Consider the following 12,745-nt stretch of genomic DNA (forward strand, 5'->3'; position numbering starts at 1 on the left):
GCCAATGTTCTTCTATGAGGACTGGACTTGTCTTGATTTATTTTTCCAAGCCTTGCTATGTCGCATGTAAACAAGTATAAATAATGTCAGTAGAGTATAAATAGTGTTAATTTCAACTAAGACAGAACTTTAAGCCCTATTAATAGGTACAATAACTAATGTAAAGAAGACTAACATCTCCAATAGGTCCTTGCTCTGGTTTTCAAGACGCTTATCTATCTTTCTATAGTTTGAAGATATATTGGTTCTTGTAACTGTGAAAGGCATATAAATGAAATTTTAACTCTGATAGACATTATTTCTTGCATCATGAAGTTATTACCCCTATTTAGCAACAGATTTTCATGGATTGTAGGTTTTATGAGATTTCAGACCTTGCTTGACTTTGATTCCAGGCAGCAAATATAGAAGGAAAGGCACTGGAGGGAGCAAGGTATGGACTAGCACTGGCTGGGATGGATATTTTCAATTTTTACAGTGTGACTTCATTTACGAATGCTGCCAACTTTCTGCTGAAAACAAGTGCTTCCAGAACAACAGTTTTGCAGTTTTACAGAGGAAAGAAATCACACTTTCAGTCAGTGCTGGGTTTTTAGGAATACTTCAGACCTCTTTTAGGACTGCATTGTATGAGAAAGATTTAATCTTCAAAAACCTATCTACTCTACTAAAAATATTTCATATACCTGCTATTTATTTATGCTAATGTAACCAGAAACAGAATGTGGTTATAATAAGGTGGCATCCCTTTAAAAAATAAGAGGATTCTGTTCTACTGCATTGCTCTTGCTAATAATTTCCAAATTAAATTTACATAACAATCTTTCTTTTCAGAAACAAGTCAAGCTGCAACACTTCTGGCTAAGCTTTGTTCTACAAGTATTCTGGAACAGTAATTTAGTTGTCAGTTTGGGGGCTGTGGGTGCATAATTAGGTTTATGCAGCTAAAGACATGTCCACATGCCTCTGTGGGAAATTAGATGAAGGGAAGTGCTGGGTTGGGATAATTTGCCAGAATTCAGTGCAGAAAGTCCAGGACAAGCTTGAAACTCTCTGTAGACATACAGTATATTGAAAATAGGTTTTCCTGGAGTTACAGCTATGGTATCACTGAACGGTAATGAAATGCATTCACAGGCCATAAAGAATAAACATTTCCATTAATACTGTGCCCTTCAAGAAAAGATCTTTCTTGGTCAGGGGAGCTGTACTAGGGCTGCTTCAATCAGACGAGGCTAACGGGCAAGCACACCTTGCTGATATTACAAATAGCTACTGTCTATTCACATCTTAGAGGTGAATTGGCCCACCAGTTATGTCTACTGATACTTTATGTTAGCAGGCAAACATCCTTGTCATCTCATCTTTTTACACTTTCTTCACCTGGTTTTCCTCCTAGTCTGAAGCATCCCATCTCTGGAGGAGGAAAGACACTCACCCATGTTTGGTGTGGTGGAGCCCTGACTTCCACTGCAGCATCTGCATGCTCTGAAGATACAAACAAAAGGCTATAGGGTCTGGTGGCCACTGTGCAGTAAAATCAGAGCCCTCACACCAATGGGATCTCACAAAAGCAGAGCTGGTGCCTGGGCTGTGGGTCAAGGAAAATAAATTCTTGGGGCATGTGTGGGTACTGCCTCTGGTGTGATGTGGCCAGCATTGCCTTGGGGGCTGGCACAAGGGTACGTGCAGCACAGCTCTCACCTTTACCTGGTGGGGGACTGTTCATCCTCTCATACAGTGAAAACTAGAACAACCCGATCCACGCAAACTGAATAGGATAGCCTAGTACCACACCTGACTCACCCCATGCAGTCTGGAATATTGCTTCTTTTTTAATGTCACAAGAACAAACTCATCGCTATATGTGGCATATGTCTGCCTGTGCCAGGGATTGTACAAGGCTGGGCACATAAAGCTGGCTGGAGCGAGTAAGGGAAACGCCTCTGCGGGGTATCTGTGTTTCTAGGCCACCATTAGACAACGAACACCCAAATGAGCACAACAAAGTAAATATAGCAAACCAAATTTGAGTCCTCTTCTCTTCTGCATCCTTGAAAGAACTTGTTTATTTCTCTAGCTCATAACTCCTAGAAACAAGATCCTGAATTTTAAATATAGATACCTAGGCAACAGGGCATAATGCAGATACTCAGCAAAATCCAAGCCTCGCCTTTCCCAGTTTTTGTTTAATGTGTTGGGTTAAGTTGTATTGGTCGAGTTCCGTATTCAGAGGTGAGACAACAAATATTATCACTGTACAGACAGTTTGTAGCCAAGGATAGAGGAAGGTCCTGATACACAGGTTCTTGCTCTTTGAATTATCACATAGGTGGGTGTGAAGCCTCACCCCAGAATTAGGCTGGCTCATGCTTTCTGGACAAGGCCACTAGCTTTTTTGTCTCATTGGTTAGGTGGCTGAAGACATGAACATTATTCCTGTCTTGGAAAAGGTTTCAGTTGCTAGGGAAAACACCCCATGCTTATTCATCACGTTTTATTAAAGGGATGACCAGATGCAGTCCTGCTATCAACTCGAGAGAGCTATTAGGGCAAATTTCTGTCTACTGTACCTCAGCTGTACCTAATGGCCCAGCCAGGGCAAGAGCAAGCCCGCTATGTCCTCGCAACAGGAAAACCACCTGCCACTCAGCAGTGTTAGCCGAGCAGATGAGATCTATTGCTCCCAGCAGCACAACATGTAAAGGGAATAATAAATTTCTTCCCTAGGAAAGCGGTAGCTGGCCACTGAATAGCTAATTAACCAGTGATCTGGTTTTCATTTGGTTTTAGTCCTCCAGGCTTTAGGTTAAGCGCTGCGTCCCCAACTAAGCATAAGATGGTTTAATTTTTCTGCTTCAAGCCACCACCAGCATCAGTAACCTGCAGCCAAACACAGTTACTTTTTCTCTTGATTATCATTTTGCCAGGCAATCAACCAATGCTAGAGCTGTGCAAACCTTGTACAATCTTGATAAAACCACTTTTTAATTGCTGAACAGGTGTCTTCTCGCATACATTTCTCACAGTTGTGACCTTAGGAAAGTGTTCTGCATTCCTCCTGTTGCATTTATACATGAACTCAATTAATTTGTGAGAGATTAGATGCAAAACATAGCAGAAAATGTGTTTCTGGTGAAGTGTCCTCCCATAAGCGTGTGACTCGGAGCAAGTGATGAGAGGACTCCCTGGAAGCAGTGCTCCCTTAAGTACTAATTACCATCTGCAGTGGCTCCAATATCAGACTTTCAGTTGAAACAAATGGGTCTTGAGCTCTTTGGTCTGCCAGGGGACTGGGCACCGTGAGGGGCTTTGCAACAAGCTAAGAGCAAGCATGCCGTTATAGGTAGCAATTTTAAAACCAGCTCCAGAGAGCACGGAGTGCCACTTAAAAATAACAAAATGCTACTTTGTAGAGAGGACAATAGGGTGGCTTTTCAGAGCTGAAGTGTGTTGCATTTTTTTGCAAGTTTAGTTGCACCTACATAAAATATATAGTGATGAAAGCTACTTCTCACAGAGCCTGTAAGTTCTTCCTTCTGTACATGAAGGCAGAGGTGAAAGGAGTGCAGAGACAGAAGCGGAGATCTTCCTGGCTTGCTAAGCACCTGGTTCCTACTGATAGCAGCAGTGTCATGTGCACAATATTGCTGGGGAGTTAAGACTGTCAGTGGCCTCTGAAAACAACAAAGCAAAAAAGGGAAACAATGGAGTGCAATTGGACTAGGCAGAAGTGAGTAAGTCTGCAGGGCAGGGGGGCACACACACTCTGGGTGAAACAAGGGAAGAGTTTTGGATGTCCAAAAGAAACCCTGAGACCTGAGCAAGGGATCCCACTCAGGGGAAACTGCAGTCCGGGCACCACAGCGTCTGTGGGAAGCGGGGCAGGACAGCAGAGAGATGCTCACCCAGGGGAAACACGCTTTCCAGTTGAGCAGCGACCCCTGCTCCGCAAGGCAACGCCAAACAGCTTTTGGGGAAGTTTCAGGAGAATCCTGTTTCACCTTGGTGTGAGACTGGAATGCCAGCAAAAATATGAGGGCAAAGGTCCGTGCAGGTGAGGAGCAGCCTCCTGCCCTGCAATCATACCGAGGTGCATGGGGCGGAGGGAGGAGGACCAGGGAGGCTTTGTGCCCCAGGCTGGGCTTAGGGGAGGCTTTCAGAGACCTGGGGTCTGAAGACTCAAGGCTGAGAAAAGTAGGTACGTGTGCTCAGATCCCCAGAGTGGAAACCACTTTGACTTATATATTTTTAGATAGGAGTGTACCAAGAGGGGCCAAACCCGAACCCAGCAGTGATAAGAAAACCATTCAAAACATGCACTCGCAGAGTGCCTCTTCTCTGAAGGAACACACGGGCTGCACACGATGCTGGGCTGTGACAAGCAGAGGAGATGAAATGCTAACTGGGAGGCCTTTATGGGTGGCAATTAGCATAACAAGCAGCAGGCCTAACACATCTGCCATCTGGCCACTGCTGAGTGTTATGTAAAAAACGTTAAGTCACAAGGAAATTAATTTGCTAGTGGTAAATTTTGTTGTATTAAATAGCAAACTACGTTCTGCAATGTTGCATATCAATGAAAAATGCACTGTGGCCTCTTCTGTTTCCTTCCAAGACATGGAAAAATCAACTACTCTTTTGCATTGCCCATTTTTTTAGTCTTTATTATCTCCAAGCTGCATTAACCATCTTACCTCAAAGTTTGCATGGTGTGGCTGCATGATTCCCCCGATCCCCTGCACGTGTTCCCCAGCCTTGTCCTAGGAGGTTGCTTCCCCAGACCAGCTTTTCCTAGAAAGGTCCACGTTGTGGGTCCTCAGAAAGGCTTATTCCAGCCTGGGACCTGTTCATCACTGGCTTGTACCTCTCTCAGGGAAATGGGAAGCCAGTGAGAGGTGCAGCCTAATTCTGCCACTTTGCCTTTTTTGCAGCCAAAGGCACGTTAGTTCTGTGCTGGCAGTGTGGGATAGCTGTCCTAATCCACAGACAACTCAACCAGTGGCAATCACTCAGGAAAAAGCAAAGGGGAATCCTTAATCTGCAGATTATCTGGGGTATTAGACGGGATGATCCTGAAGCATATGAAATTTTTCAATGCATTTTTTTCATCACGGAACAATAGTGGAGATTTCTCACCCCACCCCACTTAACCTATTTCTGTGATAGGCTCAGCTTCGTATTCCTGTGATATTCCCTTAAAAGGTTTCACCCAGAACTGAAGGCTGCTTGCAAGGAAATATGCAACTGCTGAGCAACAGGCTTCCCAAGCAGACTTTTGAAGAGTGGTCATAGAACCGTGTGCTGCTGAAAGAAAGTTTCAGATGCTTTCAGTCACCCAGTTCAGCTCTGATGCAGCCAAGGTGCTATCTTCCCAGATATAGATGACTTATTCTTTTTATAATATTTTTTTTAAATCTTATTATTTTAGTATTACTATTTTTATTTTATATCTTTTTGCACATGAAACTAACTTCTTCCTGTATGAGTCTCTTTTCCTTGTAGGGAGCAAAAAGTAGCCACAGTAATCAAGAGGCAAAGAGAAAAACAGCCTTTGCCTATAAATTAGTTTTCACTGGCTGCTTTGCTCCCCAAAGGCCATAGGCTGATTGTGGGCTAGGAAGAAATACAGCAATTTGGGATTATGCATGGATAAAACAGTTATCCTCATGAGCTGATGATATGTCATCATATATTACAGTCCTGCAGATACGAATTTGGACTGGGACTGTGGAGGCAAAGTTCAGCAGATATCGCAAATAATTTACAGTGTAAAATGACCGTCTTTATTGAACAAAGTCACCATGTAGACAGGGGAATTAGGACAAATAAACCCTGGTGATTCATAGATTACCACAGCAGTCAACGCTGAAGGAGGCAACAGGCTGGGTGTTATCTGCTTCCCAAGATCCTGGGATATGTGACAAGTAGATAGAGGATATTGTTGGTGAGCTGCTACTGCTTTCCTTCTAACAGACCCCACCATGGTGCAATTAATTAGCCAGCTAGCAATGTCCTGTGTACAGCTGGGGACATTGCAGCTGTGCCAAGCTGCCAGGGACACCCTCTGCAATGGCTGGCTGCAGGGCATCTGCTGGAAAGGGCTGCTACCAAGGGCCAGCAGCACACACTCAGCCAGCTGTCCTGTGGAGGGCCACCAGCACAGAAAGCACAGCTGGGCACTGCCACGCTTGGAGATACTTCACCAGGACACAAACTCGTTTTAGGTGCGAGCTCTTGCTTTGCAACTCTGTGCTTTGTTAGGTTAGCAATACCAAGACCTGATACGGAAAGACATCTTAAAAGTGTAACTGGAAAAACAAAGACTTCACGTCCTTCTGCAGTAAAAGGTAACACGCGACTGTGTGTGGTAAAGCCATTAAAAAGTACCTCTTCCAAGGTTTTGCTCCTTCTAAGGACAGAGAGGGAGAAACACAGCAGCCAAGAAAAATCACACGATTGCAGACAGTTTAGGTTCCTGAGGACCAGAGTCCCCTCATACCAGGCACCTGCCAGGCCCTTGATGTCTCAGCTTAGGGTGACTTTCATTTTTGTGAAGTGAAAGCAGGGATAGACATTTTACAGATGGGGAACTGCATTTTCAGGTTGCGAAACTGCCAAATAGAGAATTAAGAAAGGAAGAAAGAAGAAACTGCCTGGGCCACCAAAAGCGGGTGCTGCTCAGTGCCATGCTCACAGTGCTGGGGAAAGTGGTGGAACTTCACACAGAAGTGGAGACAGTGTGGGTGAAGCAAAGACTGCTTGCTGCACCACGGGGACACATTTTCCTTCCCTACTGAAAACATCCACTGCTTGCGCTCTATGGAACAGGACTTCCAAAACCAAAATAAGCCACAAACATAATTACTTTTAAAAATCTTTTTAATGAAGAAATAATTCCATTCCAAAATATAGACACACAATTAAATAGTTTAATCACTTCAAAATATAACATGTCCCCAGTAGGTTCCAACACACACACACAAAACAATACTTAACAGCAATACAAAAAACCCATACAATAGCAGTTCTGTTACAATACCAATGAATATCGTGACATCTTTAGTGTCTCTGTGTCTGTCTCAAGTGGTGTCAAGTACAGTAGTTTTAAAAATGTCTTACAGTTAGTAGCCTCAAGATGTAACTCTTCATACTTTTTCTTTTCTTTTTGGTTCAAAGGTAAAAATGCCCTTTTGTCTTCAGGACACAGTGGAGTGCTTGTTGTTCACAGCTCCGTCTGCTGAATTGAACCAACGTGATTACAGCAACCTGCGGTTGCAATATTTACAAGGTCTATCTACAGTAATTGCTGAGAACCAATAAGGATGGGAGAAGATGACTGAAAGTAAAGGTGGACACACTTATGATAAATTATGATGCAACAATTTGCCTCATGCATATAAGAAAATACGTATTATATCACAACAAAGGCCACACACCTTTTTATGCAGTTTAGTTAACATTACTACTTACAGACAACCCATTCTCCACCTTCGCTTTGGACATTCAAGGACCCTATACATCTTCACATCCCTGTCTCCTGATTCCAAACCACTGGTTTCCCCCCAGTGACAGTAAAACCACCCGGAGTTTTGACTGTTGTGGTGGGCCATTGGTAGTTAAGAAAAGGCCCTCACCAGGGACCTCTTCTGTAACTCTGTTTTAATGACCGCAAACCACAACCAAAATAATATTCAACAAGCAGACAAAGACCAGCTGGGCAAAAACGCAGCCAGCTTAACAGTTGGAAAATGCTTAAAATAGATATTTGGAGAGCCAAGCAATAGGTGCTTCATCTCAGAGCTCCAAGGCTTAAGGGACCCAGCGCTCCACTGGGGATCACCTTGTTGACACCAGTCTGAATGAAAGGCGCTTGATCCGTCAACTTTTTTCCTTACTCCTAGCCAGAAGCCCTTGCAATGGATTTATTCTATTGCATCTATTTTAAGCATAGTGATAACAAGCACACAGACATTGAGATGATGGGAGGGATCTATTAGTCTGGGTACAGTTAAACTTGACATGGGTTGAATTAGTCAGCCATTGCATGTAGCTGTGTTCTAGCTTGTTTTCTCTCTGTTCAGGAAATGTTTGCCTGGAATCCTGAGCTGACAGCAATGTCTACAGCTTCACCAGAGTAGCTTTAAATGTGGAGTGCTAGGCACTAGTGGAGGCTCACCCATTCCTGAGAGGAGGTTGGAGGAAGGGGCATTGGAGGATATGGTGCCTGCCTTGCCAGGATGGCACATACCCCAGGAGCAAAGACCAGTGATTGCAAAAATGAAAAGCTTACATGGAGATACCTGGATGTCTTAGTATGCACTTGGATGTCTGAGACCAAGCCCAGATATGCAAGGAGATGTAGACAAGAGACCTGCATATGCAATAAAACAACATGAAAGTGAAAGATGGAAGCAGCTTTTTCATACAGATACTCCTTCCCTAACAGATAGTGCCCAGGGAAACAGCCACGAGCCTATAGTGTGCATGCAAACAAGTGGACTTACTGGGTTGAGCTACATAGCAATCTCACGTAAATACAGCAGCGCACATCCGTGTCACCATGAAAGCAAGGACAGCCAAACCACGTTAACCTGCTTTAGATGGGTATCTCATCACTTGCTGTAGGCAAACTGTGCTGGTGTGAAATATCTGTATGAAACACTACTGTTTTCAGGGCTGTTAGACAGTGTCACTTCAGGTCAGCCAGATACTGGAAGCCTAATACTGTATTAGGGCAGTAAAATTACATTAGCACAGAGGTCACCCTGAGCTGCAGTGACACACTGCAGGTCACACTGCACTCAGTGACACGCAGGGCTGTGTGGCCAGCATGTAACACCGCACCGTGTCACTGCCTGGCTCCTGGTCTAGCTGATCCTGGCCTGGCTCTGATGTCTCTGCATGGCAGTGCTATGTGCCATACGGGTGTAGTCTGTACTTCCAAGCAAATATGCTGTGGGGAGGACATTATAGCCAGTTTGTGTCAGTCCCTGCTCAGGAGTGTCTGTAGGTTTGTAGTCACAGCAGAGCAAACACTTTTTAGCTAGCAGTCCCATTGCCTAATCCAAAATGGCCAGGTAAGTTCCCTTTCTCCTGAAATGCCTTTATACTTGAAAAATACTAAACTGGACAAAACTCCAATTCTGTAACTGTATGCCTGTCCTTTCAAAAAATAATCCACTGCTTTTCTTGTGCTTTTCACTGATAGCTATTTCTCCATCCAGCTCTGAAAGAGTCTCACTACACATTTCCAAGAGTGCATGCAGAACATCTGGTGGCTGGCTAAGGCAATACACATTCGGAAATAAAAAGAAAACAGTTGCAAGCGCACTTTTAAGCCTGTACATTTAAAGCTGAAGGCCTCGAAAATAACATAACAGAGGGGGGGGAGAAGGAGGGGCAGAGAGATGGAAAGAGCCGGTTTGTTTAACACATGCTTACTAAAGCTAAAACATCAATGAAACAATACCATGGAGGATTATACGTAACATCAGTCAGTTCAGGGATCTTATGGCACCTGTGGTTTATAAACAGCTTTAGCAACGAGTATTTCAAAACATAGTTCACAGTTTTAAGAAGATCTGTGCTGATTTAAAAACTAGATTCTATATCATTTGAATGTCACCTTTTGTATATGATATCTATTTGGAAAAAAAATATTTACACTAACTTCTATGGCTGATTTGTTAGATTATTTTGAAAGAAACATTCCTAAGTTACACATTAGCCCTAAATTAGAGAAGTTTTAAATTACTATTATTAATTATATTATTATTATTATTATTATTTTAGTACATTTTTGTTTAAGTCTTAAATTAAAGACTTGCAAACAAATTGCGAATATAGTCTGGTACTTTGTTTTTTGGGCTACTAGATATATACACTCAGGAGTATAATCATTCAGTGTTAAATGCATAATTGTAGCTTTTTATTTCTTCTGTGGAAAAAATGTACAGTGTATAGTAAACCAATCTACTAAAATCTCAAAGTATTCAGAAATCAAATTCCTATCTATAAACAGTATTATTGTAAACTGAACAGGTTCAATATCATGTGCAAAGGGTTTACGTGAGTTATTAATACCGCCATACTTGTAACAGCAGTACATACGTCAGTCTGTTTTCTTCACTGGTAATGAGCCATGTTACAGAAGATGTAGCTAATATAAGTTAGCTTTAAACAAAAGTCTTGTTGTCAAAAACACACATCTACAAACTACAACTCTTAGAACAAAAGTACTGTGCTACAGTCCTCAGAACTTAGTTATGTGATTTTTTTGTCAAGAGACGCTGCACCTCTTGGTTCCACTCTTCCGTGAAGTTGGCAGCTGAGTTTTCTTCATCATCTGTCTGAAAGCAGCTCTCCTCATCATCAGTTCTTACGTAGCTTTCGTTGTCTGTCTGACTACAGCTTGCCTGTTGAGAAATGTTTAGGGAAGGTTTTATAAAGCGTGCTGGTTTAAGATGCTGCACCCACACAGGCAGGAGCAAGTAAAGCCTTTGCCTGCTGCTTCATTGAGAGAAAAAAGGAGGAGCTGGCCAGTTCCTGCAGTGATTCCTCAAAAAGTTACAGAAGTGGAAAAGCCATTCTACCCAGATGAGCCACAGGTAGTGGAGCTGTAAACAGAAACTTACAGGGCACGTGGGAAGTTGGAAAATCTTCTCACTGTGGGGAAGAAAACTGTTGCCTGCTCTGCTGGGGAACCCAGGTGTAACTCAGTCTGCACTGACACAGATTTGCGGATGTTGCCATCTTCCCTTCCATTTTACCCTTCCAGGGTGCTCTATAAATACATTACCGCTCGCAAAACCATGGATTATTCCCTTTGTGCACAGCGTTCAGCCACTCAGTTAACAGTCACTCACCACCATGAGCCTCGCCTCACATGTAAACGCCTCACCCTCGGCTTACATGCCTGAGTATGTTTTACTGTGTCTAAAAAGAAATGTGATTACTTAAAAGCATGATTCTGGGTGCTATAGCTCATGAGCACCCTAATCTGCTGGTACACCAGTTTCTCCTTGGTGCTCCCCTGAATCCTGAAGCATCAGTAAGTATCTTAAATTCCTATATTGGAGGCATAAAAGTTTTAGCTGGTAATGGAAAATGCTTGGTAGACGACTGCTGCTCTTTCTCAGAAGTACGTCAGGATCTACAGTCAGGTAATACTGCAAACTTCTGCTTTCGGCATGTTTATCATGAAGGCACTGTTTACATGCTTGACCCCTTCAAAGTTAAAGGAGCTCACCTTTCTTCTTTTGACCTACCTCAGACAGAAAACTAATTCTCATTGCATGAGATATAACAATAACAACAGCACAAAAGACCAAACTTTAATGACATGAATTCTTTTCTACTGATTTCAGGCAAGAAGCTGGTCTATAAGGTGAGAGATGAAATGCAAACTACATCAGCAACAAAGAGTTAAATTAAAGCTGATGAGTGAAGAAAGGTCAGGTAGTTTAGCTTGCTTCTTCTCCTTGACACCATTTGATTGTATTAATTATTCAAGCACAAACACTTCCACCAAATTCCTTAATACCTAAGCATGCCAAATGGTATGATCTTAATTTAGTATCTCCTTGTCTCAAGCAGTTACAGAAGACTTAGCATTAACATTTTGTTGATAAATTGAAAGGTAACCTGCACCGCAAGTCTAATGAGGTGTTCATAAAAAAATTCCAAGGTACATCTTCAATGAGTATTTTTTAAAAATCAGATGTGTATCTGTACTGCTCAAGTACACAAACTCATCTGGGTATCTTAGTAAAGGCACATTTTGCTCTTTGTGATTCAGCTAAAAAGTACAAATGAAAGGCATGGAAGAGGTCAGTTCTCAGCTGCCTGAGACTGATTTTTATTGAATCAGTTTCAGGGTTATGTAAATAGAAGTTCATCTCATATTTCTTGATGGTATCGTTGTAAACCGGGACAGTAAAGTTAAGAGTGGCTTGTGAAACACTGGATGCATTAAGATGCATTGATAGTACTGCTAAGTATTTGGGTTTGCTTCAAATTTTCTGGGTAGATTACTTCTTTTTGGTGGAGTGTGGAGAGGGTTATTCTAAATTCTCTCAAGGCTTATCTCTGCTCCACAGCCAGCATTGGGATAGAGAGACTTTCATACAGGAGATAATGAGTACTAATGAACCTCAGAGTTCTAAATTCATTGCAGTGTTTTGGAAATGCCAGAATTAATTCCAAGTTAAGACTCATATAATTTATCATGTTATAAAACTGTTTCTTAGCTTTTTTTGTAACTTAGTCCACAGGTCCCTTTCTGTTACTTATCATTCAGTGGTTTTCAAAAACCATGCCTATCACTTGTGTAATTTTAGAATTAAATTCACAGAACTAAAGATACTTCTTCCCTGTTAACTTGGTCACAGTTCTTGTACAGCTTTTTTTATGCCTACTTAAGCAGAAAAATAAAGAGGAAAACCAAAATATGGCTGAGTGAATGTAGCAGATATTTTTGAAAATTACTGTGCTGTCAGCCTGCTGTTATTTTCAAATGGAATGGTCCATGTAATGCTGTTTTTTATGTATTTGTTCAGGAAAACCCCAAAAGAGATGCTGAATCATTTGGTTGTGCTAGCAGAGTATGACTTATATATGTAAGCAGCTCATCCAGTGCCTGTATCCTGCTTCTTCACCTCTGCATCACTGACATGGGAGGAAGAGGCTACAGAACCTGGGCTTACGGAGGCTGGGGCAGAGGTGGTGAGGGAGGATGTCAGCA

General features: G+C 42.3%; 1 protein-coding gene across 7 annotated transcripts in view; it reads right to left on the reverse strand.

Moving 5' to 3' along the window:
* Window positions 1-6,864: 6,864 nt before the first annotated feature.
* Window positions 6,865-12,745, reverse strand: part of DTNA (dystrobrevin alpha) — a 234,294-nt gene continuing 228,413 nt past the window's right edge. For 6 of the 7 annotated variants that reach the window (XM_055705134.1, XM_055705132.1, XM_055705133.1 and 3 more), the window contains one exon: window positions 6,865-10,418. In XM_055705134.1, the coding sequence (XP_055561109.1) occupies window positions 10,263-10,418 (156 nt within the window). In that variant the 3' untranslated portion in view covers window positions 6,865-10,262. The remainder of the gene's footprint in view (window positions 10,419-12,745) is intronic. The other variant, XM_055705138.1, reaches the window with a different exon arrangement.

Source organism: Falco cherrug, chromosome 3, assembly GCF_023634085.1.
Source record: "Falco cherrug isolate bFalChe1 chromosome 3, bFalChe1.pri, whole genome shotgun sequence".
In the NCBI taxonomy this organism is placed as follows: Eukaryota; Metazoa; Chordata; class Aves; order Falconiformes; family Falconidae; genus Falco; species Falco cherrug.